The sequence below is a fragment of the Prorops nasuta genome, unplaced genomic scaffold (assembly GCF_024137725.1).
Source record: "Prorops nasuta isolate Cenicafe-Biocafe unplaced genomic scaffold, Cenicafe_Pnas_1.2 PNAS00030, whole genome shotgun sequence".
Lineage (NCBI taxonomy): Eukaryota > Metazoa > Arthropoda > Insecta > Hymenoptera > Bethylidae > Prorops > Prorops nasuta.
Window position 1 is genome coordinate 2,611,844 of NW_027116827.1, and position 27,470 is coordinate 2,639,313.

At 34.7% G+C, this 27,470-nt stretch overlaps 4 protein-coding genes across 9 annotated transcripts in view; 1 reads left to right on the forward strand and 3 right to left on the reverse strand.

Moving 5' to 3' along the window:
* centrocortin (cerebellar degeneration-related protein 2-like) overlaps nucleotides 1–17,319 on the reverse strand; it is a 43,252-nt gene extending 25,933 nt beyond the window's left edge. Inside the window, exons 1-2 of one of the 2 annotated variants that reach the window (XM_066742329.1) lie at nucleotides 17,179–17,319; nucleotides 16,828–17,093 (exon numbers count right to left, since the gene is read on the reverse strand). In XM_066742329.1, the coding sequence (XP_066598426.1) occupies nucleotides 16,828–16,981 (154 nt within the window). In that variant the 5' untranslated portion in view covers nucleotides 16,982–17,093; nucleotides 17,179–17,319. Of the gene's footprint in view, nucleotides 1–6,816; nucleotides 7,712–16,827; nucleotides 17,094–17,178 lie in introns of those variants that run through there. The other variant, XM_066742331.1, reaches the window with a different exon arrangement.
* A 616-nt stretch (nucleotides 17,320–17,935) lies between these two features.
* Prp31 (pre-mRNA processing factor 31) lies at nucleotides 17,936–20,414 on the reverse strand. Its single transcript, XM_066742332.1, has 7 exons — nucleotides 19,973–20,414; nucleotides 19,682–19,879; nucleotides 19,226–19,430; nucleotides 18,975–19,144; nucleotides 18,458–18,906; nucleotides 18,150–18,374; nucleotides 17,936–18,071 (listed from the first exon to the last, which is right to left on the reverse strand). Exons 1-7 carry the CDS (start codon nucleotides 20,088–20,090, stop codon nucleotides 17,967–17,969), a joined length of 1,470 nt encoding a protein of 489 aa, XP_066598429.1. The 5' UTR covers nucleotides 20,091–20,414; the 3' UTR covers nucleotides 17,936–17,966.
* A 245-nt stretch (nucleotides 20,415–20,659) lies between these two features.
* ND-B14 (NADH dehydrogenase (ubiquinone) B14 subunit) lies at nucleotides 20,660–22,067 on the forward strand. Of its 4 annotated transcripts, none has more exons than XM_066742341.1 (5): nucleotides 20,660–20,737; nucleotides 20,837–20,970; nucleotides 21,222–21,340; nucleotides 21,418–21,601; nucleotides 21,720–22,067. In XM_066742341.1, exons 2-4 carry the CDS (start codon nucleotides 20,865–20,867, stop codon nucleotides 21,544–21,546), a joined length of 354 nt encoding a protein of 117 aa, XP_066598438.1. In that variant the 5' UTR covers nucleotides 20,660–20,737; nucleotides 20,837–20,864; the 3' UTR covers nucleotides 21,547–21,601; nucleotides 21,720–22,067. The 4 variants fall into 4 exon arrangements, with proteins under 4 accessions (XP_066598438.1, XP_066598437.1, XP_066598436.1 ...); XM_066742340.1 differs by having other exon boundaries at nucleotides 20,678–20,761; XM_066742339.1 differs by having other exon boundaries at nucleotides 20,691–20,970; nucleotides 21,418–21,613.
* A 65-nt stretch (nucleotides 22,068–22,132) lies between these two features.
* The window catches only part of LOC136782712 (receptor-type guanylate cyclase Gyc76C-like), a 46,724-nt gene continuing 41,386 nt past the window's right edge, over nucleotides 22,133–27,470 (reverse strand). For both annotated transcript variants that reach the window (XM_066742326.1, XM_066742325.1), the window contains exons 12-20: nucleotides 27,370–27,441; nucleotides 27,106–27,274; nucleotides 26,871–27,020; nucleotides 26,413–26,752; nucleotides 26,203–26,326; nucleotides 25,974–26,072; nucleotides 25,756–25,900; nucleotides 25,220–25,476; nucleotides 22,133–24,771 (exon numbers count right to left, since the gene is read on the reverse strand). In XM_066742326.1, the coding sequence (XP_066598423.1) occupies nucleotides 23,863–24,771; nucleotides 25,220–25,476; nucleotides 25,756–25,900; nucleotides 25,974–26,072; nucleotides 26,203–26,326; nucleotides 26,413–26,752; nucleotides 26,871–27,020; nucleotides 27,106–27,274; nucleotides 27,370–27,441 (2,265 nt within the window). In that variant the 3' untranslated portion in view covers nucleotides 22,133–23,862. The remainder of the gene's footprint in view (nucleotides 24,772–25,219; nucleotides 25,477–25,755; nucleotides 25,901–25,973; nucleotides 26,073–26,202; nucleotides 26,327–26,412; nucleotides 26,753–26,870; nucleotides 27,021–27,105; nucleotides 27,275–27,369; nucleotides 27,442–27,470) is intronic.

Consider the following 27,470-nt stretch of genomic DNA (forward strand, 5'->3'; position numbering starts at 1 on the left):
TTTCTACCTCAAGAAATTTATTAATTGCCCACGGTTAAAATCATAAGACTAGTTCTCTGATAAACAATCAGCGTTGGACTTTATTAGTCGCGGAAAAAGATTGTATCGAGAGATTCCAATTTATCTCACGATAAATGATATACAAATTGGTTTGGATAATGAATTGTAGCCAAGTCTGCGATATTTCATAACGAAAGAAAACCTAGTGAGATTTTTATCACGCGGCTATAAACTTTTTAGATCGTCGGTATGAAGTTACAGGATCAACTGTTATATATTCGAGATGAGAGAGAGGGAGAATATGCAAAGTATTATACAGGGTGTACTTAAATCGACAAAGACCATAGAAATAAAATTGTATTTATCTCTCATAATTATTCAAGACATTTTTACAAAAAGTCTTTTCAAATTTTTTAAATTTGCATTCTCAAAGATTGTATAAAAAGTCTCTTATAAATAGAATTTAGAGGACAAAAGGAGCTTTAAATTTAAATTCTGAATCATTTCAAGTGGTACACACTATGTATATATATATAAGAAGCTTCAATTATAGCATATCCCGAGACTGTGTTAAATTGAAGGATCGCGTTAACGATCTTAACGATCCAGGGTAGATTGAATGGAATTTATTTTAACCACGGTGAAAGAGGCTCGTTCGTTACGAATATAACAATTAAAAGATTTGCCGCTTCGTTCGCGACTTCCTGCTGAGCACGATGATTCTCCTAAGCACTCTAAATAAACACGATTTGGTAATAGAATTTTGTGGCTGGATCGTGAGACGATTGTTGCTGTACAGCTGAAAGGCTTTTTGCGCCAGATAATTGTAAAGAAATTTCTAGCGGAAACTACGCGAGCGAGGAGAGAGATGGACATTTATATTCAATAATAGTGCGTGGCGCTTTATGGAGGACTTTGAATCGAGTATTCTCGACGTATTCGCTTTGGTCGTTTCGCTTGAAAATATTCACTCGCCGATCGAATCGGTGTGTCGAGGGAAGGGCGCAAACACGCGTTTGTATATATAAACACCAATACGGAACAAGCGTCTTATATGTATATATAGAAGTCTAAAAGACTTATTTTTGACACTTTTTTTAAATAAATACAAGATTCTCGCGTTGCACGATAAATATAATTTTGTTCTTTATACCTATATGAATTTATTTTATTCTATTTTCTATCTTAGAAACAATGTTGCGTCACTTTGTTGAATAAAAACACAAGTTATTTCTGTGATTATTAAATGACAATTTTATATTTAATTTAAATGTGACATATACGAGTCTTGGGATTTATATTCGCAGGTGCATGACATTGTACGATGTAACACGGAGTTGGCATTTTGTTTTCGTTTTTTCATTACGTGACTTTAAGAATGTGGCACAATGGGAAATCTAATGACAAGCCGAAATTTCTCTTATGTAATTCTAATTATGTAGCCGTGTGCTCGGAGATTTCTGTTACACGGTCAAAATCATTCTTCGATAAGCTGTTGTAGCCGAGTTGGCTTATTATCACCTTGCGGACCATGGGAAGACGCGATGGGTCATTTTTCAATTGTCCACGAAGCTTCTTTCTCGCTTTTACTCCCCGCCTCTCTTATTGCGCATTTAATTATATGCGTGTACACGCCGCTTGCCCAATGTGGTATTCACGATTCTCCCATTGAAACACACTGTAATTAGTTCCATTGCCGCTGTTATTAGCTTCGTTCAATCTCCATATTTCAACCTATTTCTACTTTTTTAATAACCATTACCTCGAACTTATTTCTTTAAACGCAGATTAATATTTTTTAATGCAGCAAAAATTCGTGGCGAGTGACTCGTTGGTTTTACAAAGGGTGAAATGCTCGAGTGGTAAATTTGTAAGAAATAAAGTTTAGTTATTGGAAAGTAAGAAATTACAGGAACAACGCGTTTCGCTCTTTTATCTGCAGATATTGAAGGAACAATAAAGATTTTGGCATTTTGAGATGTAAAAATAGAAGATTGGTGTTTTATTTATATTTTTGAGTTTTATTTTGTTTTGAACTGACTTTAAGAAAACAATGAGCAGCAAAAAGGTGGCAAGTGCTACTTTGTATTACTATATATATATACACGTTGCTCATTCACAAAAGGCGAGTGTAGATTGGGGGGAGAAGAAGAGGGACCGAGTGGCTCAATTTCTGCGAAATTATACTTGCGAAGCCTCGAGTGTTGGAAACACGAGTAAGGTCTCGTAAAAACACAATTTTCTTTCGTTGAATTTAAATCTGTCAACGAGGAAATCTTTGTACGAAGCATCGAGTGCAAAATGAACTAATTTACAAATTTATAATCGTCTTAAATCGAATTATAAACTATTAAAAATATTTCAAAATTTATACATTTTGTTTCTACATTTTAATTAATTTTGCACTCACTGTCCAAAATAATATATTGAATTTTGCTTTAAAATTAGAGAAGTGACGTTTTTTTCAATTGAATTATAAACGTTGCAGTATCAATGCAGGGCTATACAAGTGTATACTACAAAGTGCAGGAACAGGTGCGAGTTTCCTGCGAGTAGCAACGCATGTAACACGAATAAACGAAGGGTGTTTCATGGCAACACACCCTGTGGGTTTCCACCCCTCACGTGACACCTAATGACTCACATTTTCTTATTATTTAAATAACCTATAATTATAAACAAAAATAAATTTTCTTTGCAAAGATAAAAATAATTTTTTTCAAATATCAACTGGGAAGAAAGAAATTTGTACATTTCACGAATTAAATTCAGCAATGACAAATGTGTTAAGAGTACAATCATAACTTTCGTAATAATTTCTAAAATCGATACTGGCAATCTAGTTCCATTTTAAGTATAAGATCTCGTATATAATTTGTATAGACACTTTCTAAGTTGCAGTTATACAATCGTACAAACGTATAATACATTTCCTTCCATTCCACATTGTCCATCGCGTAGGTACATTTCCCCTCTGGATCGCGAGTATCGTGGATCTCATCTGGTACCAAACAGGCACGTTTTAATCCGCGTCCAGTAAAGCGTGATGGAGACCAACAACTCCTACGTATATAACCTTTACATTTTTCAGGATTTGCAAAAAAATCGACGAATAACCTACCTTAACTATAATTATAATTTTAAAATATAATAAACAATATATTTCTGCAATTTCGTAAAAATTCTAACATGGACAAAAATACGTTTCTGAGATGATCAAGCCCGATCGATTTCGCCTGCAATAAATAATATTATATAATAAGATAAAAATCAGTAGGATAAACGTGAATAATATTCGATCGGAGATTTATTCTTGGTACGAATCGTGATCTCTCGGTGTTATCCACTTGAAAAATATTCTGCGATCTTTCGATCGTGTCAAGGGAATAGTGGGTCACAGTTGAAGCTTCCGTTTGCAAGAATAATATAGTAGTGTGCCTCCTGGCTGGATCGTTCGCCAGTCACGTCCATCAGGAACGATCCCGGCCAGTTTCCTTCTCATCGAGCCTTAACGATCGGAATTATAGCTTCTGCGCCATTCTTTTTCTTTTTAATAAAATTCCATACACCGAGGGAATTAATGCTACTGCAGAAATATCTCGACAGTTATAGTCTTGCTCGCACGGTTAGCCCCGAATTATCTAATTACTCGTCACTGCTATTTTCCTCGAATATATATATAGCACACTGAGAGAAAAATTGTATGTAATTTTCAAACCTATCAATAATTATTTTGGATATCGATAAACTAAATTTATTGATGGTACGAATAACTGTTGATATATATAGGCTACGAAATTATATAAAATATTTTTTAAAGTGCGAAGGGGGGGGGGTTACATTACACCCCATAACTTACATATAAGAATATGCATATATCTTTGTAGCTATATAAGAGATATTAGTTTTTGTTACAGAACTTTTTAGAAAATTTTTTAAATTTGCATTTAGAATAAGGTTTTACAGCAAAAACTGATGTTTATTTTTTTAATTTTAAAGTTTTCTGTTTCGTTGTTATTAGCTGCAGAAAATTTGAGAATGTTCGCATTAATTTTATATATAACGTTCTTTATTTCGCTATGACTATGCTACAATGGTGCATTATTGATTGACTCCGGATGCTGTCGAGGCTCGCCCTCTATACACTACTATATATATATATATATATATATATATATATATATATATATATATATAGTATACCTGAGACTCCTATGTACAGTACGCACACGCACTAAAATATTACGTAAATTTTACTAAACGACTGAACCGAATAAAACGATAAACAGGATTTTACTCTCCCAATTAACTAAAAAACGCTTTGTAAAATAAATTTTCCCATATATATATCGAGAGTATCCAGTTTCCACGCCCTTATCTAAATATCCGCGTTGCGTCCCACCAGCAGCAACTCGATATTTCTCTGATGCTAATCTCATTTCCGAGAAACATTGCAGTAAACTGGTGCAATTTAACGTTTTGTCTGAAATTAATTTGGAGGATGATAATCGAATGATATTGCATATCGTCAGTGGAATGTTGTATACAGAGCTGATTGTGTCAAATTACAAAGATAAACGTGGGCAACCTGTGTAACCAGCCAACACAATGCTGGACGTGTGTCTTTGCAAATTTACAATTTTAAGATTTTAGCAGTTTTGGAAATAATTATTTTGCTGTTCAATGTAAATTTACAAGTATTTCTCCCTTCGTGATGGTACTGATAGATTTTATTTACAGTGTGGAGAAAGTATAGGTTCTAAATCATAGAGGAAGAATTTCGAGAACGGCATACTATACCGGGTGACCGATTAATTATGGTCGGTCAAACGTAATAATTGGGATAGTGTGAATAATTGTAATAAAAAATTTTGTTTGCCATTTTTAAATGTATTTATTATTAAATAAATTATTAAGAATTGAAAATTATTTATTTGGAAACTGCATTATCATTCAAAGAGCATTACAAGAATTTTTGATCAATAAAAAAATGTTAAATTGTTGTACCAGTAAGAAACATTGAATTAAACATTTTTAATCCTCGATAAATTATTTATTAAAGACTATATTTATAAGTGCTACCGGAACTTTCCTCTCATAACTATTATCACATTAAAATTTATAGGATTGGCTATTGTTAATCGACCCTCGGTATAATAATAATAACACGCTTCTGTTAATTATAGTGGATTTTCTTATCGTCTCAGAAATGTTGCGAGCGTCAAAATATTAATCGCTGGTTCGAGGGTCAATTGCTCGATAAATCGCGTGCCGAGATCCAAAGAAACTTGATAATAAATATACTATTAACCCATTAACGTCCAAAATGTCAAAATTTCTTGCACGTTTTCAAAGTGATTTTTTTCTATGTAATTGGCGTTGAAAAAATTCTTGAACCACATATTCTGATGTAAAATTGCATGCTCTTTCAGAATCCGTTGCCAGAATCATGATAAAACTCACAGGAAAAGAGATATGCTCGATTGAAACATAAAAAACACCTAAATTTTCGAAAAAAAAAATTTTTAAGATTTTTTTTCGAAGTGTTACGGTGAAGATATCACCTTGCGACCGTGATCAAAGGTGATCATGGGAGTTGAAGTTTAACAGGGAATTTTTTTGTTGACCTTGAACCATCGCTTCTTTACAAAATGGCGGAAAAACGATTTTTTTTTTTCAATCTTCATCAACTTTTTTCTCGAAATCTATGGTCTTTAGAAAAAAATTCATAAAAACAAAAATGCCTTAGAATCGCTCGAGGAACATTCTCAAATTTTTTCAGAATTTTTTGAGACAATTTTTGATTTTCCGGGAAACTTGTGAAATGGAATTTTCAAAAATGTCTCCAAAAATTCTGAAAAAATTTTAGAATGTTTCTCGAGTGCTTCTAAGACATTTTTGTTCTTATGAATTTTTTTCTAAAGTCCATAGATTTCGAGAAAAAAGTTGATGAAGATTGAAAAAAAAAATCGTTTTTTCCGCCATTTTGTAAAGAAGCGATGGTTCAGGGTCAACAAAAAAATTCCCTGTTAAACTTCAACTCCCATGATCACCTTTGATCACGGTCGCAAGGTGATATCTTCACCGTAACACTTCGAAAAAAAATCCTAAAAATTTTTTTTTTCGAAAATTTAGGTGTTTTTTATGTTTCAATCGAGCATATCTCTTTTCCTGTGAGTTTTATCATGATTCTGGCAACGGATTCTGAAAGAGCATGCAATTTTACATCAGAATATGTGGTTCAAGAATTTTTTCAACGCCAATTACATAGGAAAAAATCACTTTGAAAACGTGCAAGAAATTTTGACATTTTGGACGTTAATGGGTTAAGGAGATCTATTTGGAACGGTCTGCGCGCCGTTTATTAAGGTAATAAAATCGGTGCTCTATTGAGAAACAGTAATGGTCTTTATTAATGTAGCATAACGCATCTTAAATTCTATCGTAAAGTCAAATAAGTCTAATAGAATTCACCACAGGTAAATTATAGATATATGATTGAGGATGCAAATGCAAAGTCATAATAAAGCTTCACCGATCACGAAACGGTTATTCGCTCTATATGTATGAATTCGTGCGAGTAAATCTCATAAATTTAATATATTGTATGTACAATTAATTTTCTAAATTGCGCTACAAATTATTATTTATAAGGATATATAATTCTATTTTTTTATTAACAAATAGAGACTTTTGTAGCACTTTAACCAAGTTGAAATTATTTGCATAGTGTAAACAGAGGCTTAGCTTATTTTCTAGGATTTTCCTAGACAAATGGATTAGCTAGAAATATTTTTATTCCACATGAAAACTCACCCTGTAGCATATTGTGGTCCGACTCCTCGTCGGCGAGGCAAGATACGATAGTAGGGGAAAGCAGACTCATGTTGGAAATTTTTGGCAATATTGCAAAAAAAATTATTTGCGAAAAAACTTCTCATTTATCGCACATCGTCGAGCAGTTGCGATGAATTTGCGAAAGGCCGCCTGATCCTTCAACGTTATTGGCTGATATCAGAACAAGGTATGACTCCTTCGTCCAATCAGGAGCCCCCTTACTTTGGAACACACTTTCGACCACGAAACGATCGCTTTTAGAACACTCATTCGTTTTTAGTACCGACGCGACCGATCGTGTCACTTTCACTCTTGCAAATCCCCGCGCAAACACCTGTTTTCTCAGCCTCCACCTGTTAATTTACTCATCTCCTCAGTCTCTCATTCTCCCCGTATCCTATGCAATACAATTACAACGATATCCCGAATCGAAGCGACGACCTGTACTTCCGGTACAACCGGAAGTCCCTCGAATTTTCCGCCAGCTTCGATCGAGCGACTCGCCGCAAAATTATCCTAAACCTTGACTTTTTTCTGATTTCTCTTTTCAATCACGTCGTGAAAAAGCCTCGTTTTTCTCTTCAGTCGATATCCGTATCTTTACGCGGAATCAGGCGGCCCTCCGGAAGGTTCTAGTGGCCTGGGTTATTTTTCATGGGACAAATTCGAGTCACACACGAGCAAGGTCACTCTCTCGCGCGCCAACTGTTTTCTTATATTTTGCTTGGCTGGTCCGGGGCGTTCCTCTGCTCGGCCCCGTATCACTTGCACTCTCGTCGAGCGGGCCGTTAAACGCTCTTGCACGCGAGCGAACCACACTGTGGAATTTTCGAGCAGAGCGAGCAAAGCTGCTGCTGTTGGGGCTGGCTGACATGAGCAGATTCGAGCGGACGCCGGGAGTCGGCGCGACCGATCAATAACGACGTCGTCGCGTCTGCGCCCAGCGAGTACTTTAGATTCTTTTTTTGCCACCCGTGCTACCACGAAATTGGCGAGGAACGCGCGCGCGCGTCTTGCTCGTTCTCTTTGTTTACCTATCTCCTCTCCTCGTTGTGCGTTCACCTTGAATCGATTATGGATTATTGACAAGGACAATCATCCTTGGAGAATTTCAATCGGACGTTCTATTGAAATAGCATTCGTTACATACTTTGCTCTTTCTCTCACGAGTTTTCACACATGTCAATATCGAAATTGTACGATATATCAATCAGTTTTGCAACAAACTTCTCTGTTTAATAGTAATAACGATCGTTGACAACTAGCTTTTCTTGCCCGATCGCTTCTAGGTAAATCACAATAACACAGTGTGACAAAGAGATTGTGTTTACAGTCTCTAAACGGACCATTGCTCGATGCACGTTCTTCGTACACAAACTTTTTTTATATATCTTGATGAAAAGGCTTAAGCGTTTGTTTTGATTCGCTGGTTAAGTTGTTTTTAACCAGAATCGTTCGGGATTGTATATCTTGGAAATTGTATATTATTCTTATACCAGGAATTATTCAAGAATTTACTGTATTTCAAATATTGAATATCGAAGGTTGTACAAATACTATATATATGTTTACTGATATTATACTCTTAAGCTGCGTGAAGACATTACGATAAACTAAAGGACAGTATTATTTACAGCATTAAATGTCCTTTAAAAAACGGCTGCTGAGGTAGCACGAGGAAAAACGAGTTCTCGTTGTGCAAAATCTTCTCACGCGTGTTATACCTGTCTGATATTAGATTTCTCATTCAACTGGTCTCGTTTCTGTTGTCAGCCTCTTTCGTCCTATCGCCGAGAGCCTTAAACGTTATTTTCATTACGGTATCAAGTGGATTAATTTTGATCTCGCAATATTAATTTCTCTTTCCCTCGTCCTGTGCAATCCTTCTAAACGCGCATTTCCCTGTAGATATGTGGTTTGACCGAGTCCTGTCGTGTTTCGCGGTTGACAAATGGAATAATCGGATGACTCTCGAGTTTCTCTCGCGTCTCGATTCGCTTGTAATTATGCGCTGCGAATAGTTCAGAGAGTAGTAAAAAAATGTTCTGTGCTCGAAGCACTATTCGTCCAGTCATTTCCAGTTTCTCTATCAACGATGACCAGCTAGACAGAATTTTTCTTTCTACGCGGGAAACCTACTTCCCTGGATTTTCCTCGCGCGTTGACCGCGCAATTATTCAATAAATCATGCAGAGAGTAATCGCTGTGCGGGTGAATCGCAAGAGAAAATTCGCAAAGTCATTCCGCAAATTAACCGCGAAACAATCATAAATTAATATGCGATACAAAATACGTATATATTTAAACAGAGTGGAAGTGTTTGCAAGAATAATCGAGAGGATTTATCATAGGATTTATAGGGTCTTTCGCGAGTCGATGCCAAACGGAAAATGTTGAGTAGATCAGTTGATACTGAGTTTGGTAAAATAATTATATTTTTATTGATTTACTTATTTAAAAAATTGTCATACTTTAATCATTTGTGTCAATGAGAATTTTTGAAATTTATGAAATTTCAATTTGTAATAATATTTAAATTATATAAAGGTTAGAATAATAATAATTACAATCAACAGCAAAGCCTTATTGATATTTTTGGTTTATTCCTTTACAAAAAATTGTAAAATTATTTGATGACGTAGATCAGGGGAGAGGAAACTGAAAATCTATGCATAGTAATCATGATAGACTTTCCTTTGCGAGTTGGCTTATGCATTACCGATTCAAGTTCAAGTGTTATTAAAAAAACAGTAATCGTTCGATGACCTAGATTGGCGGAGAGGAAAATGAAAATATCACGTTTCTATGCAGTAATCGCGATCAACTGTCTTTCTTCCGCGAGTTGACTTATGCATTACCAATTCGAGTTGAAGCGTTATTTAAAAAATTGTCATCGTTCGATGGCCTAGATCGGGGGAGTGGAAAATGAAAATATCACGCTTCCGTGCAGTAATCGCGATCAGCTGTCTTTCCTTTACGAGTTGATTTATGCACTACCGATTCAAGTTCGAGTGCTGCTTCATCAATCTTTGATAAAGTGATTTACCGATATCTTTTTCGGTGGAAACGCACGTGTATATCCAATTATATAAATCTGTCGGATTATTTATCGAATGTAACACGAATCTGAAAATCGCGAGAGCTGTACCTTACTTGTATATAAGTGTATATATGGTATATATACAGGGTTTCTATTTTAAGGATTTATCACCCTTATAAAATTTTCATTTCTTTTAATAATAATTTTAATGTTTACAGTTCTATTATTTAATTATTTGAAAAACACATTTAAATAATTAATTTTTATTCTTTATCACAACCATAATAATCCGAGTATACGTGTCCTACGAACGATGGTCATGTCAATACTATCGAATAGGGGACAAAAATCTAAGTAAAAAAGTTCTAAAAACTTTTTTCCTAGCACTTTTGGTTCAAAAGTTATTTGCAATTAAAGATTATCGATTACAGAAGCTCCTTTCTTAAAGAGGAAGATTATTTTGGTCGCATTATAAGGCTAGAAAGATTTTGTGAATTGAAATACTAAGAAAAACACAAAGCCAAACATCCACTTGAGACTATTGAAGGGGTTGAAGGCCGATCGGCAGTTTCGAGTGCGAGCGCCATAAAAACAATCAAAACATAAACACTTTCGAGAAAAGCTATAAGCTAAGATTGAAACTTTTGCAACTTTCGTTTAACAAATGAATTATTTATATTTTTGAATTGTGCGTATTTTTACGATGAAAATGAGTCCAAACGTGACATAATTACGGCTATTTTTAGCGGTACTATTAATTAATTAATCCTAGAATTGACGTAATTATGTTGCATTTGGACTCATTTTCATCGTAAAAATACGCACTATTCAAAAATATAAATAATTCATTTGTTAAACGAAAGTTGCAAAAGTTTCAATCTTAGCTTATAGCTTTTCCCGAAAGTGTTTATGTTTTGATTGTTTTTATGGCGCTCGCACTCGAAACTGCCGATCAGCTTTCAACCCCTTCAATATTCTCAAGTGGATGTTTGGCTTTGTGTCTTTCTTAGTAGTTTAATTCACAGAATCTTTCTAGCCTTATAATGCGACCAAAACAATCTTCCTCTTTAAGAAAGGAGCTACTATAATCGATAATCTTTAATTGCAAATAACTTTTTAACCAAGAGTGCTAGGAAATAAGTTTTTAGATCTTTTTTACTTAGATTTTTGTCCTCTATCCGATGGTATTGGTATGTCCATCGTTCGTGGGAAACTGTATATACTCCTATGGAATCTAATTACGTACAGCAATTAATTAATATACTAGGGAGTTTAAAAATACAAAAATAATTACAAATTATTCTCCAGATCTATTGTAAATGTATTTGTGCAAGTTTTCATAGCTACACCATAGAAAATATTTAATAAGACAAAATCAATGAAAATTACAAGCATGATAAATTCTTAACTCGCACGGACACACTATATAGAATTGATCAGGATCGTGCAAGCGTGGAAAATTAAGAACACCCGGACTCTCGTGCATTAGAATCTTCTTCAAGAGTCCCTTGCCTGCACCCAATCGCACACGTACAAACGTGACTTTAGCTTCGTCTTCAATTATCTCTGTGCAATTGAAATTACTATTTCCCCCTCATCCTCCCTCCCCCCAAATGCGGTTTATCCCACTTGATATACTAGAATCATTAAATCACCAAGTTCCACCGTTGGTAAAAAGGAGTTTCGCACTGACGACTTTCTAAACCCGCGCAGGATAAACTTGACGAACGCTCTATACAAAGAAACATTTTGTTCGTGTATAACATTTAACATAAATCATATTCTATAATTAATAAGCTCGATCGAAAATCATTATTCATTATAGCAATACCAAGTTTTTATTTTATGCCCAATTAACGAAATAATATTTTGATAACTACTGTATTCAGTTTTTGTGTTATACTCTGAAACGTTTCAACTACAATGCTGAACATTGTGTATATATATATATATAGGGCAAGCTTCGTAATTCGGGCTTTGGAGGAAGTTGGCACGACTCCATGGGTGGCCCCAATCTATTGTGCGGACCATCGGACCGGAGAATCATTCGAGGAATTCGCCTTTCTCCCCCGATCACTCGTTCTATTTTTCTCTTGTCTTCTTTATCGTCTTTTAATGGACTTTATCGAACCCATTATACTCATAGCAACTAAATCACAACTCTCCGCTACGTCCTGTAACTAAACTTACCATTCTACTTTTACCAACATTATTCCCACAATCTCGTTCGTTCAAATCTCAAAAAGAACGCCTTATCTAATTCTCGCCAGCTCGAAGATTTGCCCCCCCCCCCCTCCCCCTTCCTCCTGCTTTTTGCATTTTATTATATACAAACACCCACTTAAGTATAGTACATGCATTCTATCTGACTATGGAATAATTTACAAACCCGGAAACGCGTGATTCCTCTTCAATATTCATCGTTCGAGTTATTATAGAACAATGCATGATCATTGATGATTTATTGAAGCTCTGTATGCATTATTACGTCGATAAATTTAATCAGTATATGAATTAATGCATTTGAACGGTTTGTAGAAATTTTTTCGGTTATCGTTTGAATCGATAGTGTAAACTAGTTATTGTTGGTCAGGACTGACAAGTGCAGGAAATATTTATGGAGACAGAAAGATTAGATGAATGAAATACTACGTGTGTGTGTGTGTGTCTTAAAGGGTTTCTGTATTTATGAACAAATTTCGAAACAACTTTTCAATGAGAACTTAGACTGAACGTAAAAGACGAGTGTCTTGTTATTCTTTACGATTGCAAAGTTCAGAGAATATTTATGAATGCAGAAAGATATTATAAAATTTTATAGTATATAGAAACGAAATATTCTATTCGTATGTAGAGAATTTCGATATTTTTTGAAAAAAGTTCAAGACAACAATTTCAAAAATAGAGCCTGGATTGAGCATAAAAGGCAAGTATATTATTATTTTTCATGGTTGAAAAGTTCAGAGAAGATTCATGGATACAGAAATATTAGATGAATGAAATACTACGTGTGTGTACCAGAGAGTTCTTGCATTTTCTGAGCAAATTTCGAAACGACAGCTATGAAATTAGAGCCTGGATTAAGTACAAAAGGCAAGTGTCTTATTACTCTTCATGATTATTCATGAACACAGAAAGATGAAAAAATGGTATAATATAAACGAAATATTCTATTCGTGTATGCCCAAGAGAGTTTCTATATTTTTTGAATAAGTTTCGAGATAACAGTTTCAGAATTAGAGTCTGGGCTGAGCGTAAAAGGCGAGAGCCATTGATTAGAAAGTACTCACGCGATCGTGGTTCGATCTCGACTCGTATAGAGAAAAGCTCTCTGCACGAAGTAACAAACGCCCACCCCCCCCCCCCCCCGGCCGGCTTGATCTCTCGATCACAAAGCGTCCGACCTGCCAATTATCGCCTTCCATCGAGCTCCCATGTATATCATTTTCAGTCGATAGAAAAATAATCCTTCAATCGTCACTCTCACGCCAGAAGCTAATATCTTTCTCTTATAATCATATCAATCAATTAAATGTGTAGGTGTACACCGAGATATCCCCTCGATTGAAGGAAACGTTTCAATTTAATTGAAATTTCAAAGCCAACGAGGCAGATATGGGGAATCGATTCACCGAGTAAAAAGTTTGACAAGTGAAAACAAGCATTAGGCAATGAAAGCTGGACAGGTAGGTTTATTTTATATTCGTCATTAAACTGTCTATGCTTTCATACGACTCCTTTGAAGCTCTTCAAGAAGACTAAAAAGTCTCAAGATTCCACTTGATGAAATTTCATTTTCCGTATTTCCTGCATCACTTTTTAGAATTAATTTCAAAGTCTAAGAACAAGAAACTACGTCCCTAACACAATATAATAATTAATATACAAACACACGTATTATAATAAATTACTAATCCATTAATTAATAAATTTCGTATTTTTATAAAAATATAATTATTCTGTAACGATATTAAATATGAAAAATTCTATCCGAATTCTTTATACAAGTTTTATAGTATATTTATAAATTTCACTATTCGCTGATGAATGAAGAAAAAATTCGTTGAAAAAGTAAATATAAAAAATATACAGGACGATTAACAGGATGTACAGGAGGATTAACTTTATAGCACGAACGACACGGATAAATTATGTTTAGGCTAACTATCCAGGGTCATCGGTACTTTCGTTACGTTACAAGCTATATTCGCAATTCCGTATTACACGCACTTCTATTTATTCCATTACATACCCCAACGCTCGATCGGTTCATCGATTGAAAAGCGGAGAAAGCAACCGATTATCTTCTTTCTCATTTTTCTTCGTCTTTTCAATCCCGCCCCTCCCCTTCCTACTACCTGTAATCCCTGCAATCATTCGCTAATAACCGGTAGTCCTCCAGGTAGTTTGTTGATTTTGCCATACGGACACTTTGCAACAGACGCGAGAACATTGGCGCGTTGCGTTACGAATCGCAACAAGCTTACAGTGTTTATACTAAACTAATGTTCGCTTTAATATTTTTCCCGATAACTTTATATCTCTAATCATCCGATATTTAACGCTCGTACGTTCACCATTCGCAATTTCTTATCAGCAATACAATTTATTCGTTATAGATTACACGCTCCTAAGAGTTCCCTATTCAAACATACACTAGATAATCGCCAGGTCTATAACTAGCTTATAATAGTATTCCCTCGCTATTTATTATTTCCTATTTATTACATTTATGTTGCTCAAATTATAAACTAGATAAATTCCATCCTGAATATACCATATTTCTTGCTAGTTTGAAAAATGTTTATCACTTTGACGTTTAAACGACCTATTCTAAAGATCTGAAATATTTTTTGATCAATTATATGAATTCCTATTCGTTGGATATGGTCCATAGGAAGTAAGAAATAGGAAAGAACGACAAGTCGAAATATATTGCAGTATATAAAAAATATAGTTACAAGTTATACTTGTTTGTAGCATCAACTTTCACCGTATTTTAATCTTGTAAAAATTTATCTATGATAACTTTGCTAGTTTAGTCAGATGTTGTTAATCACTATATCTTTCTTACAGTTAAATTCCATTTTTCGATAACTAACAATTATTGACCCCTTTGCTATTGTACAAAGAAAATATACGTGTTCTTATGTGCTTTTTTTTGCTAGAGAGGATCAGGAGGCAGCGTCTTATTTCTCCATCGAGGGTTACGTATTTGAGGGCATTTGACGTAACGGTATTCAGGTACCAGATTGAGGTAATATACTATATATACATATACATAGCTTACGTATAGTGCAAACAGATTATTATTGCCCATCACTCTATGTATACTCGCATCTCTAACACCTAGACACAGAAAATATTTGTAAAAGATTGCAAAGATGAAAAATACATGGCTACGCTTTTCTATTGCTGTGTAATGAAGGAAGAGAAATCCTGAGCGTTCTAACAAGACACAGGACGACGCTTATACGATAATAATTGCGATAACTAATGACACTGATTATTAATAAATATCCCTGTGTAACGAACTACCTAAAAATTATATACGCATACGTATGCCTTTCTCGCGAGGAGAAACGAAGCACGTGTGTGAAAAGCTGACAGTTCCCTGACACATTATAATTACGCCATAATTGCAGGAATTGATTATAACACTTGGGTTTAACCTGAAACAAAAATATATGTATTTAATATCAATGAAAAATTAATAATGACATAATTTCGTACTTACCACTTGCTGCTTCTTTTCACTTGATCCAAGGTTCCCCAATGAACTTTCCATCAATTTATTTTATTTTTACACGTTGCACACATTCATTCTATTAACTATTGTTATACAAGAACTATGTTAAAAAGCACTTTTCATTTTCTATAAAATAAATCCCTTCTTTCTCTGTTATCAAGTTCAGGCAAAATGGTCTAATTAGTATTAATTAATGGAGAGCTTACAAAAGAATGTTTTTAACACTCTAAAATTTATTCATTCAATGTTTATAATTGATAACTATATATGCTGAAGCAGCTCTAGGTGAACATTACAATTTTTACAAAAATTTGTGAATATGTGAACTAAATTATTTTGTAAGGAAAATCGCGTGTTTAAGGTCAGAGATATAGATTTTTATATGTCCTGTACAAAATATCTTGTTTACTTCATATAGAATTTTTAAGGGGATTCGCAAAAACGCGTGTTTGTGAAATTATTCTTGAGTTTCTTCTATTGATCATAGAAGCATCAAGAGAGAAAGAGAGAGAAAAAGAGTAAGAAGTGTGCATATCGTTAATTAATGATAAATAAAAATTTGTCAGTGCATAAACTGCCAATACAATTTCGTCCATCCATCCACATAATTCACCGTTGAGGAACGTAAAAGGTCGAAAGAGGAGGAACCCTGAAGAAGAGCGAAATAATAATCAACGCAGTTTCACTCATTAATTTCCTCATCGACTTTCTTCATCTACGATTTGAACATATACATTTTGTGCCAGATCGAGGATTTTATTCATCCTCCTCTGAATAATAATAGCACTTTAAACATTTTCCAAGAAAATTCCTTATATATGTAATAGACATTATGATTCTTCATGAGAAATTGCAGGAATAAGAAAAATTACTACTTATGACTCGTTTCAATTACCCAATGAAGCCATTTTCATTTTACTTCTCTCGCATAGAGGTTTTTGTATTATATGTGAATGTAAGAATTATAAGCAAATTCTTAAGAGCTTGTTTCTCTATAGAATTTATAGAATTAAATTTCTCCTAAATTCTCTGCATTGGCGCTTGTAACAAGCATTAAACTTTGTAGACAAACTTCGTATGAATTTCAAAAACAGTTTCAATATTTAGCAGTTTTCTCAACGGAGCACATACGCATTCTAAAAACCAATGAATAATAAACGGACCGACTTGTACCGGTCAAAATATAAATATGGCTACTCACCAGATTTTAATGCACGATCGTTATTGTCATGAACCAACGACCAATCTTTCGTGAGATCTTTAAAAGTAGCCTTGGCTGATATTCTATTGCCCGATTTATCAGATCTATTCTTCAGTTCCAGCGACGAAAATGATTTTTCTTCAATGTCTTCCATGTTGATCTTCTCTTAAGGACACACTCCAATTCGCGCACTCGTTAAAAATTACTCGCAATGTTATGAATGATAGTTTGTCTGGGGGATATCAGGTGTTGTCTGTGTTGAAAATCTGTGAGTAAATAGAAACATAGCATACGTTGTAGTAAATACGTTTAAAATTAAACGTAATTTATGTAGAAATTAACTTTACGTACTTCACTGGTTCGCTCAACCTCTCATGAATTTTTATCTCGCTTTAATATAAGAAAGAAATGTTTGAATAAATGGGTTGATAAAGCAGAATATACTGAGAATCAAAATTCCTGTGGTTTAAATAAATTTTTTTTAATAGTCGTATTCTTGTAGTTGGATTTAAACAATAACTGATTCAGTCAAATCTATTATAACATATTTAATTAAATTTCATTAATATTAAGCGCACGTTTAATCATGACCATTCAAACAAAGATTTACTTCAGTGAAAGGATTCTTTTTCTCACTATAATGAACGGAATTAGATAATTATTTAGTTTTAAATTAGATTTAATACAAGAATTTATAATTAACGCGATTGTTAAAAGTTAAGTAATAAAAGTCGATTTGATTGTCACACCTCAACGACTGTTCACATACTAACAGCTTATTTTCTTTCTTGTTATAATGCTCATTTTGTGAAAAGTTCACCGCAAGGACGCTGACCTAACTAACGCTACTCATAATCCAAAATAAACACACATGTGTGCGAACATTAAACCAATTGTAAATAAAAGTGTAAAACTTTGTATATTTACATGATATACGCATTTTTCTTCAACGAGAATGTTTTTAAATCAAATTCATGAATAATATACAACACCTCGTAGTATTTGCAATAAATATTATTCATTTAACATAAACTAACACGTATTTTCTTAAATTATAATTAATCATACCCGCGTGTATCATAACGTGTATATGTGTATAGTGTTTCCATATCCTAACTATAAAAACGTATTACACCATTTTAAGTCTTTTTCACTTTTAAAAAGCCAGCAGTGTTGGAGAAATATTTTGCATTCGCTTCATTAACTTTCTTTTCTGCGGCTTGAGGATTGACGATTTCCAATCCCTGAAAAATAAATTATACAGGTGAATACTAATGCATTGTTGATTGTAATTATAATTTAATAGACAACTAGAATTGTACCTGAAGAGGAGTAAACGCTACACTAGAAGCTGTACCGGAAACCTGTTTCTTAACAGTAGTACTTCCACCCCATTGTTGCTGTTTCTGTAGATTTTTTTGTAAAGTTTTTGATATTCTAACTTTCGTTTTTTCATCAATTTGCGGTAGTCTTATTCGCCCTGTGCCAGCTTTTCCTATAGTTCCTCTGGTATAACCCAAGTCTTCTTGGTAGGCATCATTCTCGATCTATTAAAAGATAATTATTATATTGCAAGATATGAGAAGATATGGAAGAAGAAATTATTTTATAAAAACAAAAAAAAACTCACATCAGCAAAATTCATTCTATTTGCATGTTTTCTGAACTCTGTAATGGCATAACGCTCTTTCATTTTGCGTACCCTTTTACCCCCACGCTTCTTCCTACCAGGATCAATTGGTTTTGGCAAAGGCTTGATAAATTTCACCGGCGGTGGCTCTTGCAGCTTGTCCAGTTTTTTCTCTATCTCATCCCTAAACATTTGACCAATGTGACCATCTGTACTTTCATGACAAGCATCGACTCTTGCTGCCAACATACTTTTTGCAGCAACAAGCCTTGCAGCTTTTCTTCGCAAATCTGGAGGGGTATCTTGCACAATATCTGAGTAATAAATAAACCCAGTGTGCGGTAAAGTAGCTACTTGAGAGAATCCAGAAAGTGTTGCTTTTTGAGAACCCAAGACTAAGACATTACAAGCTGGCATTTTTGAAAGTTTTGTCAAACCACCAGCTACACCTAATAATAAAAATAATATTTTTATTGATTGGTAAAAAAATCAATAAAGCAATTGTGAATTAAATTACCCATAATTTTAGCTGCAGTTGAGGCCCCTATGATCACTGACAAATTTGGAGCTATAAATGCCATTCTGCTTTCTACATACTCAAAAATTTTCTGTTTACAATTATTTAATTCTACTGCCATATCACAAGCTTCACAAATAGCTTCCTTCTCATCCTCTGTCAATAATTGTCTGCAAAAAGTTTAATATATTTATAATCTTTTGTAAATCTTTTATATCATTATTATTTCTCTTCAGCCTTCATATAATTACCCTTGCGTAGTTGAAGCAGTAACTGAAACCACCATAATGGTTGCTTGTGTAAGAAATTGTTGCAGAGTTTCATTATTTTTTGCCCTGTCAAGATCATTTCTTAATTCACGTACAGTCATTACATACTCCAGAGGGCCAACAACCAGTGACTCCAATTCTGGAAATCGCTTTGAATATTTGTCTCTGGTAAATCGGTGAATAGTAGCTACAAGAAAATAAATAAGTATTGTCAATTAAAATTGGATACATGAATCTAGCATATGTATCGCATAAATTGCTCCAAAGTATAGACATAAGATTCACTTATCTCTAAAGCTATAAGAAATATCAATTTTCTGCTAAGGCAACCCTCAGGATGTAAAGGAGACTGGTGCTTTGAGAAGGTCCCATGCAAAAAATGATATTTGCTATAGTTACCAGTGGTATACCCTGAATTAAGTAGCAAATGATGATTACCTATTTCATCGTCAATGTCAACTGCCATATTATTAGCTTCAACAATCAACTGATATTCTGGATCAGATTCCACAGGCCCGATAATATCAACAGATTTTCTATAAATTTTACTATACTTGTCAATATCAGTCATAATTTTTTGTAACTGTTTTGAGTTTCTGAGCTTTGCAAGCTCTCTAATTGATGCAACTTTAATTTCTGAAAATGAAAATATTGCCAAATTAATATACAAGATGCAGTTATATTATAATTACTACAAAAATAAATTGTAAACATTAAAGTTTTCTTTACTTTCTTCAATAGGTTTGGTAACAGCAGCCGGAATAAAATCCGGTTCTGGTTCTTCCATAAATACATCAGCATCATCATTTTCTTCCAGATCCGCCAAAAGTTCATCGGCAAGCGACATTATAAATAAAACAGTTTACTTATTTGGACTTAAAAACACGAACTGACAGGAAAGGAGAGTACACAACCAAACAGTCGTCACCAGTCGTCACACTCGTCACATGTGAATTGTGAGCCCCACGGACGGACAATGCGGATTGCGGACCGGTAGAATGGAATCAGCCGAATCAGGTATAAATGTAGAAATGTAGAATGGATTGGTGGGCAACCGGCAATGGTGTAGTGTGCCGAGTGTGCGTACTGCGTAGCGCAGCGTGGAGCAACAGCAACCGGTAACGCGTGGGAACGGGGGACGTAGGGGGAACGGATCGTGTAGTAGCACTAGTAGCGGGGGTGGCTTGACAGGATGACACGGTCGCGGGGCGCGGCGGTGGAGGTGGTGGAGCACGGGCTGCCACACCGCAATCAAGATTTCGCGCCATCTAGCGGTGAAAAAACTGAAACATACTTCTTCTCCCCCCTTCTGAAAATCTTTTTTGCCCCTCCAGAAACCCCAACCATACACCGAAAAAATTCCTACGAAATTTGAAACTATGTATAGACCATGATCGCATAATTCAAAATGGCAAAGTTGGCAACACTGCTGCCAAAATTTAGCAGCGAAATTGAGCGGACGTCCAGCCAGCCGACCGTCCAGCTGTAGCTGACGTCAGTATATTCCTACATTTTTTGGTTAGGAGTTAAGAAACTATGTTAAAACGACAATTATAAAGTATTTGACAAAGAAAAAATAATTTAATTTTCCAGTTGCTTTTATAATTAGTAAACAAAAAAAATGAGTCAACACGTTATAAAACCATTGTATTCATCAAATCATCAAGAGGCTAGAAAGAAGGTTCTTTTTCTGTATAAAATGTTTTTACGCAATGCTGCAGTTTTCCGTAAGTATTTACTTTTATTGTATTAAAATTATCGATTTAGAAAGTATGATTAATTATTATTAATAATTAATGTAAAGAATGAATAATTTTATTTTGTTTGCTAAGAATGACAGTGGTATAATGTTATTGATATGTTAATCTGATCAGTTCTGTTCTATTTTAAAAACAATCACATTATGTAATTTTAATTCATTGTAATTTTCAATAAATATGAATAAATATATTCTTTAATATTTTCTTTCGTTTGATAGCTACCATTTTTAATGGTTTACCATATACACATAAGCAATATAGATATAAAATAAAAGAGAAATTTTTGGAAAATGCTAATGTTAGTGATATAAGGATAATCGATGTCCTAATTTTTAAGGTAAGCTTAATGCTTACATATTTTTTGGCAATATTAACAGGTAATTAATAAAATAATTATTTTTCATTTTATTATAGGGCCGTTTAACTTTGGATGAATTCGTGTATGAATTTCATACAGAAGATTCAGTTGCTAGATTTTTTCAACCAACCTGGGATGAAAAACCTACAGATTTCCTTAATAAGTTTTATCAAGGACGAGAGTAGATTAAAATTGATTAATGTAGTTTATTCAATATTTTAAGTAGAGAAAATATAAAGGGTACAGTAATATGTGAATATTTTTCATTTCAATAGAGAGATATTAATTGTGTAATATATGAAAGTGATTACTTTTTCTAATTTAATTATTTTTAGAATATCGATATATTATTTTTCAGATATTAAAAGATTGTATGAAGTATTATTTAAACACCTTAAAAGTTGGATAATTCATTAATTTGCAAAGTGCCATTTGCAAAGACTTCCTTCTATCAGCAGCTGTATATTTGGCATCTCAGGCATAATGAAATATAGGCGCTGATTAAATATAAAGTCTTCATCATCCTAATGTAAGGAAAGGTGTAGGGGATGCTTGTCCGCTATTTTGCCTTTTGGTATATGAGCAAGATTTGATTCAATGAAAAAAGAATGTCTATTTACTTTGAATGAAAATAATATTTAGGTTTCAATAAGAGTGAAAAGTCTTGAAGATTTTAAAATAATAAAATAAAAGTTTATATCAAATATTTGATTGTATAATAAAGATTAACTTTATATAGTAATTTTTGTAATTGAAAAAAGACTAGAATGAGAGGTTCAATACTTATTTATAATTTTAAAAGAAGATATACAATATTAAACATCTTACACGTGCTGCTTCTTTCGCAAATATGTTGACAAAGATAGTTCAACAATATTTTAAATTAGAAATTTCATTCCTACTACATTATTATTTTCTGTCAAATTATGTTAAACGCCAAGTTTACAGTATTTGAAATGCGAATAAAAATAATAATTTTAGAATTTTTTGTATACCAGATCAACAAATTTTTGTCACAAATTAATGTTATTCAAAAAGTTAGATCACACTTATTCACAAATATGAAAACTTACAACAAAAAATGAATTTTTTAATGGACAGCGACTTCTTGAATGCTATGGTACAAAAAACATTATATTTAAGTTTATTACTTATGGCTTAATTGTCTACATTTAAAAAAGCCATTTATCTTCCAAACATCTCATCTATGCATAATATACCTCCTAGATGGAAAGGTTTAATTTTGAGAATGCAATTGCATCGTTATATTACAATCATATATTATTACAATAGAATGAATTGATTAAAAATGGAAATTTTAATGTTTGTTAGTTCAAGAAATTTTTATGCTACACATGATAAAAAAGCTGGTTATCAATTGCAGTGCTTTGTACTGAAGAATGTTAAAAATAGAAAATAATTAGAGTGAGAAAAGAAACAAGAAAGAATGTAGGTAAATTTCTGTACTATTTTCCCAGGGCTATTTATTAATAAAGTTCAGCATGTATTCCCTTACTTATTTAATAACTTAAAAAAAAGGTTTTCTTTCGAAAGCAACGGTAACGGTAAGAGAATATAAATATAATGAATGAAAGAAAATCAATCATTAAACTCTAAGTTACCTGTGCTTAATATACTTGGAATGTGAATCTAAGTGACATTAATTAGTTCAGAAAGTTCAGTGATGATTCGTCGAAATGGTGACTATTATGACAAAGTTCCTTCATGGAAATTTGCAAATTAAGTGAGTATGGGGGACTAAAATGAGTCTACGAGAGTATACAAAAGAAAACGTTACTAAGCACCTTAGGTACAATATAGTTCACTTTTCACAGCCATACAGATAATTTGCTTTCCTTCAGTGAACAAATAAAGAATTATAATTATTCGTCGATAGAACATATATACATGCATACGTACAGTTGTATATTTGTGCATAGATCAATGTTACACAGTATAATTTTTGTTATGCATGTAAAGTAGTTGTTTGTATTCACGTGTGTACACATTGCAACGCTTTCATTTCTCAAAATAGTCTCTAATGTTGTTTTTCTTCATAACCCAAAATTGACGCGGTATAATCTCCTTGTCTATATACTTTGGTTAGAAAGATTTCAAAGAAAGAAAAGAAAATTAAAGAACAGATTATTCCTCTGATATGCACTCGTTTTAAAAATCTTACTAAAGGAGGCAACAGTCCCATAATATACAAAAGTCACATATAAGCATGGTCTCTCAGTGCATAATTTAGTACAATTATAAAATACCTAGATATTAAAAATATACACTGTAGGTAACTTTCATATACATAGATTGCACGTATTTAAACTTAAAGATGGCAACGATAAATCATGCACATGGATCATAAAAGTAATGTGCTTCATAATATGCCTAGTGCGCTAGATCAGTATGCTCGTAGTCACATATTACACCAGCACACTCCTCTCCGTTCTGTACACATAGAAAAGAGACTTAGTCGTCTCGTAGTCATTGAAAAACTATCAAACAATACTTTCTCGCTCAGACTGTATGTCGTACCCTGCTATGACGCCCCTTCTCAAAGAAACGTCACTACTGCGCAGTCCATTCCCATTAAACAAATTAACGAGCCAACTCCTTATCGAGTTTCGCGCGGAAGACTTTTTATCAGGGACACTGTCCGTTCTAGGAGCAGGCACAACCTCATCCAGAGAGCGCCATCTTTTAACCGGTAGAACGTCTCCGCATCCACCGTTGTCCCCCAACAGCGGAGTCTCCGCCTCGTTCGAAGAGTTATCGGTATTAGGCACTAATATCACATTACCATTCGGGTAATTGTTATTTAGCACTTTATCGGTAATATCCATTTTAGAACTGGTACGTCGTGTACACTTGTCGCAGCTCTCCAGCGAGCGAAAACTCTTCTTGGGGTCTTTCCAGCCGAAATTCGAGTCAAACCTTTTGCTATAGAGTTCCGAGGGGAATGGGTCTAAGGAGCGAGATTCCCTGATGACGATTTGCGACGGATAATCGCTCGTTGAGGACGACGAAGCTATGGTCGACAGTACCCTGGCGTTTTTACGAAATTTTGGTTTAGGGTCTGCAAAAAAATCATCCAAGGCCATCTTAATGTTAAGAGCTTGCTCGGTCATTTCTCCTGGGGCTGGGACGTTGTCCAGCGTGGTTTTTGACGAGTTCTCCGTGAGGAAAAGCGGAGATCTTTCCAGTTTCCTTGTGAGAAGGCTGCGCGATACGGGACTCGATCCACCGCACTGGGACGACGAATCATCGTTCGTTAGTCTTGGTACGTTCGATTGCCTACGACTGCCTCCACCTAAACCACCTAAAAGCGACGCTTGCCTCGAATCTGGATTCAATTTGGGGCTTCTTCTGGGTCTACAGAATAGCGGTGGAAGATCCCCTACATCCACCTGCGAATATACAACGATTAGCCTCATTCACATACCTGAATTAAAACTTTGGTCCTGTGGTCCGATTCTGCAAATCTTACGGACAAACTTCGGTATCGTTAGGTCGAAGCTAAAGCCAAATATTGGTATACGTAATGATAAATATATATCTGTATATATCGTTTCCGGTCCGTACCGATACCGAAAATTTTCGTTAAAGTTACAGAATACCGGGTTTGTTTGGAGTTCCAGTTTCTTCACCTATTGGTAAACATTTTAATAAACTTATACGATTGCCATGGCTTAAAATTTAATAGAATTTTACAGTCAATTGGTAAACCGCAACACAGAGACGTGTTACATTTATGACATACAGGTTCTGTACTTGTATTTGGACTGTAAAAGAGCAGTTACTGACTCCTCTACCAATAGGTGGAAAAACTGGCCCTTGTTATCACTATACCCCCACCTCTCTTTTCTGTATAGCTTTCTCAGTTGCACCAGTCAACCAATACGTCTTCACGTCCCCTTTTCCCTTCATGTGGACCAGTCCACGTTCCTCTATGATGTAACCACCTATCTTATCCAGTGCTTCCTTGCACTGTGCACTAATGTGAATTCGCAATGGTTCTCCGTTGGATTCCATTCTGGATGCCGTGTTCACGGTATCCCCGAACAAGCAATACCTCGGCATAGTCAGGCCTACCACGCCTGCCACTACAGGACCTGCGTTCAAAAATAAATCAAACACTGTATTATCCTTCCAGATAGGGTTGCCATTTTTTGAAGAGTGAAATAAAGTATCCATTTTACACTTTCTTGTTTCACACAAAAATAATTGTTTTTCTTGTACTTGATATTCACAAAGCATAGAGCATTTTAATTTCAAATAATGTGCAATACTTTATCATCAAGTACGGGTGGCAACCCTACTCTTTGACAACATAGATCACGCGTCACTATATATACACGAGTATATTATAAGAAGCTTTGGCTCTGGTTTACCAGTGTGAATTCCAATCCGCAGCTTCAGGGTCTCCTGAGGACGATGAGCTATCGTATGATTCTTCACAGCGTTAAGCAGCTCCAAAGACATTGATGCAATTTCTCCTGCATGCCTGTTCCCATTTTTTAACGGTAGACCAGAGACCTAGAATAATCTTTAGTATTGGGCAGTTACCTTTTTCACTTGACGAAGAAACGCTTAAAAAAATTTTACTCACGACCATATAAGCATCACCGATCGTTTCAACCTTGTAAACGTCGTATCCCTTGATTATCCGGTCGAATAACGTGTAAAGATCATTGAGGAAATTAACGACCTAGAAGAGAACAAAGCAAGATTCAGTCTTAGCACGATACCGTCTACTCGTTTGTTCGACCTTTGCAGATCTACAACTGAAAGTGGTCATTACGCGAGAGGATCGATTGTCTGGATTTTATGTACGGTACCTGAAATGGAGTACTTTCCGCCGACATCGCTGTAAAACCAACAATGTCGCTGAAGTATATAGTAACTAGGTCGAAGGCCTCTGGTTCCACTCCGATTCCATTTGTTAAGCAATTCGCTACAGGTCTGGCACAAAAATTAATCACCGATTACAATCGTCCCTCCTCTTCTCGTATCTTTCTTCGCAATAATAATCGTTCCACAAAACTTACTCGGGCAACATTCTGTGAAGCAGATCTTCCGTTTTCTGCTTCTCCTCGAAAAGAAGGCGCGTGCGCTCACTGACTAGATCTTCGAGGTTATTCGCATATTTCTCCATCATGTCCATCATTTGATCCATTATATTTCGATGTCTTCCAGCTTTCATTTTCTTCAACCGCGTTCGTATCATTTTGAAGTCTGGCCTCAGCTCAGGATTTTCCTCCCAACATTCTGTTATCGTGCTGACTATGTATTCTGCACAGTCTGCTTCGGAATCCGATAGGACTTCGACATTCGGCCTAAATGGGAATTCTCCGTCTTCCGGATACCTTTTAACGCGATCTATGATCTCTGCGAAGAGATTCGAGAGGTGCACAGGATTAATACGGATCTCTTGGTGTTTTAGATCAATTTATTCAAAGTTATTCATCGGAAGGATGGTTAAAAGTGTTTTTACGTGTTTTGGTACCTTTAGGCTCCAGGTTAACACCACCAAACGGTCCTTTTCGTCCAATAATTTCAAAGAGTATAATAGCAAAAGAATATATATCTCCTTCTTGAGTTCCCCTTATAGGTGCGTTTGGATTCCTCAGTAATTCAGGCGCCTTCCAAAACAAGTCTAAAAACGATCGTATTGTCATCTTCGAGTATAGAACTGGACAACGAGGTCAATAGGGTCAAAGTAAAAATTAATAGATGCATACTTCGATAATACTGATGTTCACCGATGCTATCAGACTCAGCGCAATGTCTCATATCGTGAAGACCAAAATCAGAAACTTGAAGTACCCATCGAGAAGTTACCACGCAATTGGAAGACTTCAAATTACCATGACAGACTAGCACAGATGACTCATGAATATACAGCATGCCCTGTTTCAAACAATAAATGTAAATTAATAACAAATACAATAATTCACGTTGAATCTTTTTAAACTTAAAAACACACAACACAGTTATCACCTCACCTTGATAAGATCATGAACTAACGATGCAATGAACATATCGTCTAACTTTATATCCTCGTTTTCAATGATGTCCTGCAAAACATTCCCTTATAACACTTGCT

Bases quoted from the DNA above. Each gene is read 5' to 3' on its own strand.
- Prp31 (XM_066742332.1), bottom strand. From the start codon at position 20,090: ATGTCGCTTGCCGATGAACTTTTGGCGGATCTGGAAGAAAATGATGAT. The intron at 19,880-19,972 runs GTAAAGAAAACT...TTTCATTTTCAG, and splicing joins TACCAAACCTATTGAAGAAA to AAATTAAAGTTGCATCAATT. The intron at 18,375-18,457 runs GTGAGTTTTTTT...ATCTTTTAATAG, and splicing joins ATAGAATGAATTTTGCTGAT to ATCGAGAATGATGCCTACCA.
- ND-B14 (XM_066742341.1), top strand. From the start codon at position 20,865: ATGAGTCAACACGTTATAAAACCATTGTATTCATCAAATCATCAAGAG. The intron at 20,971-21,221 runs GTAAGTATTTAC...TTCGTTTGATAG, and splicing joins ACGCAATGCTGCAGTTTTCC to CTACCATTTTTAATGGTTTA. The intron at 21,341-21,417 runs GTAAGCTTAATG...ATTTTATTATAG, and splicing joins TCGATGTCCTAATTTTTAAG to GGCCGTTTAACTTTGGATGA.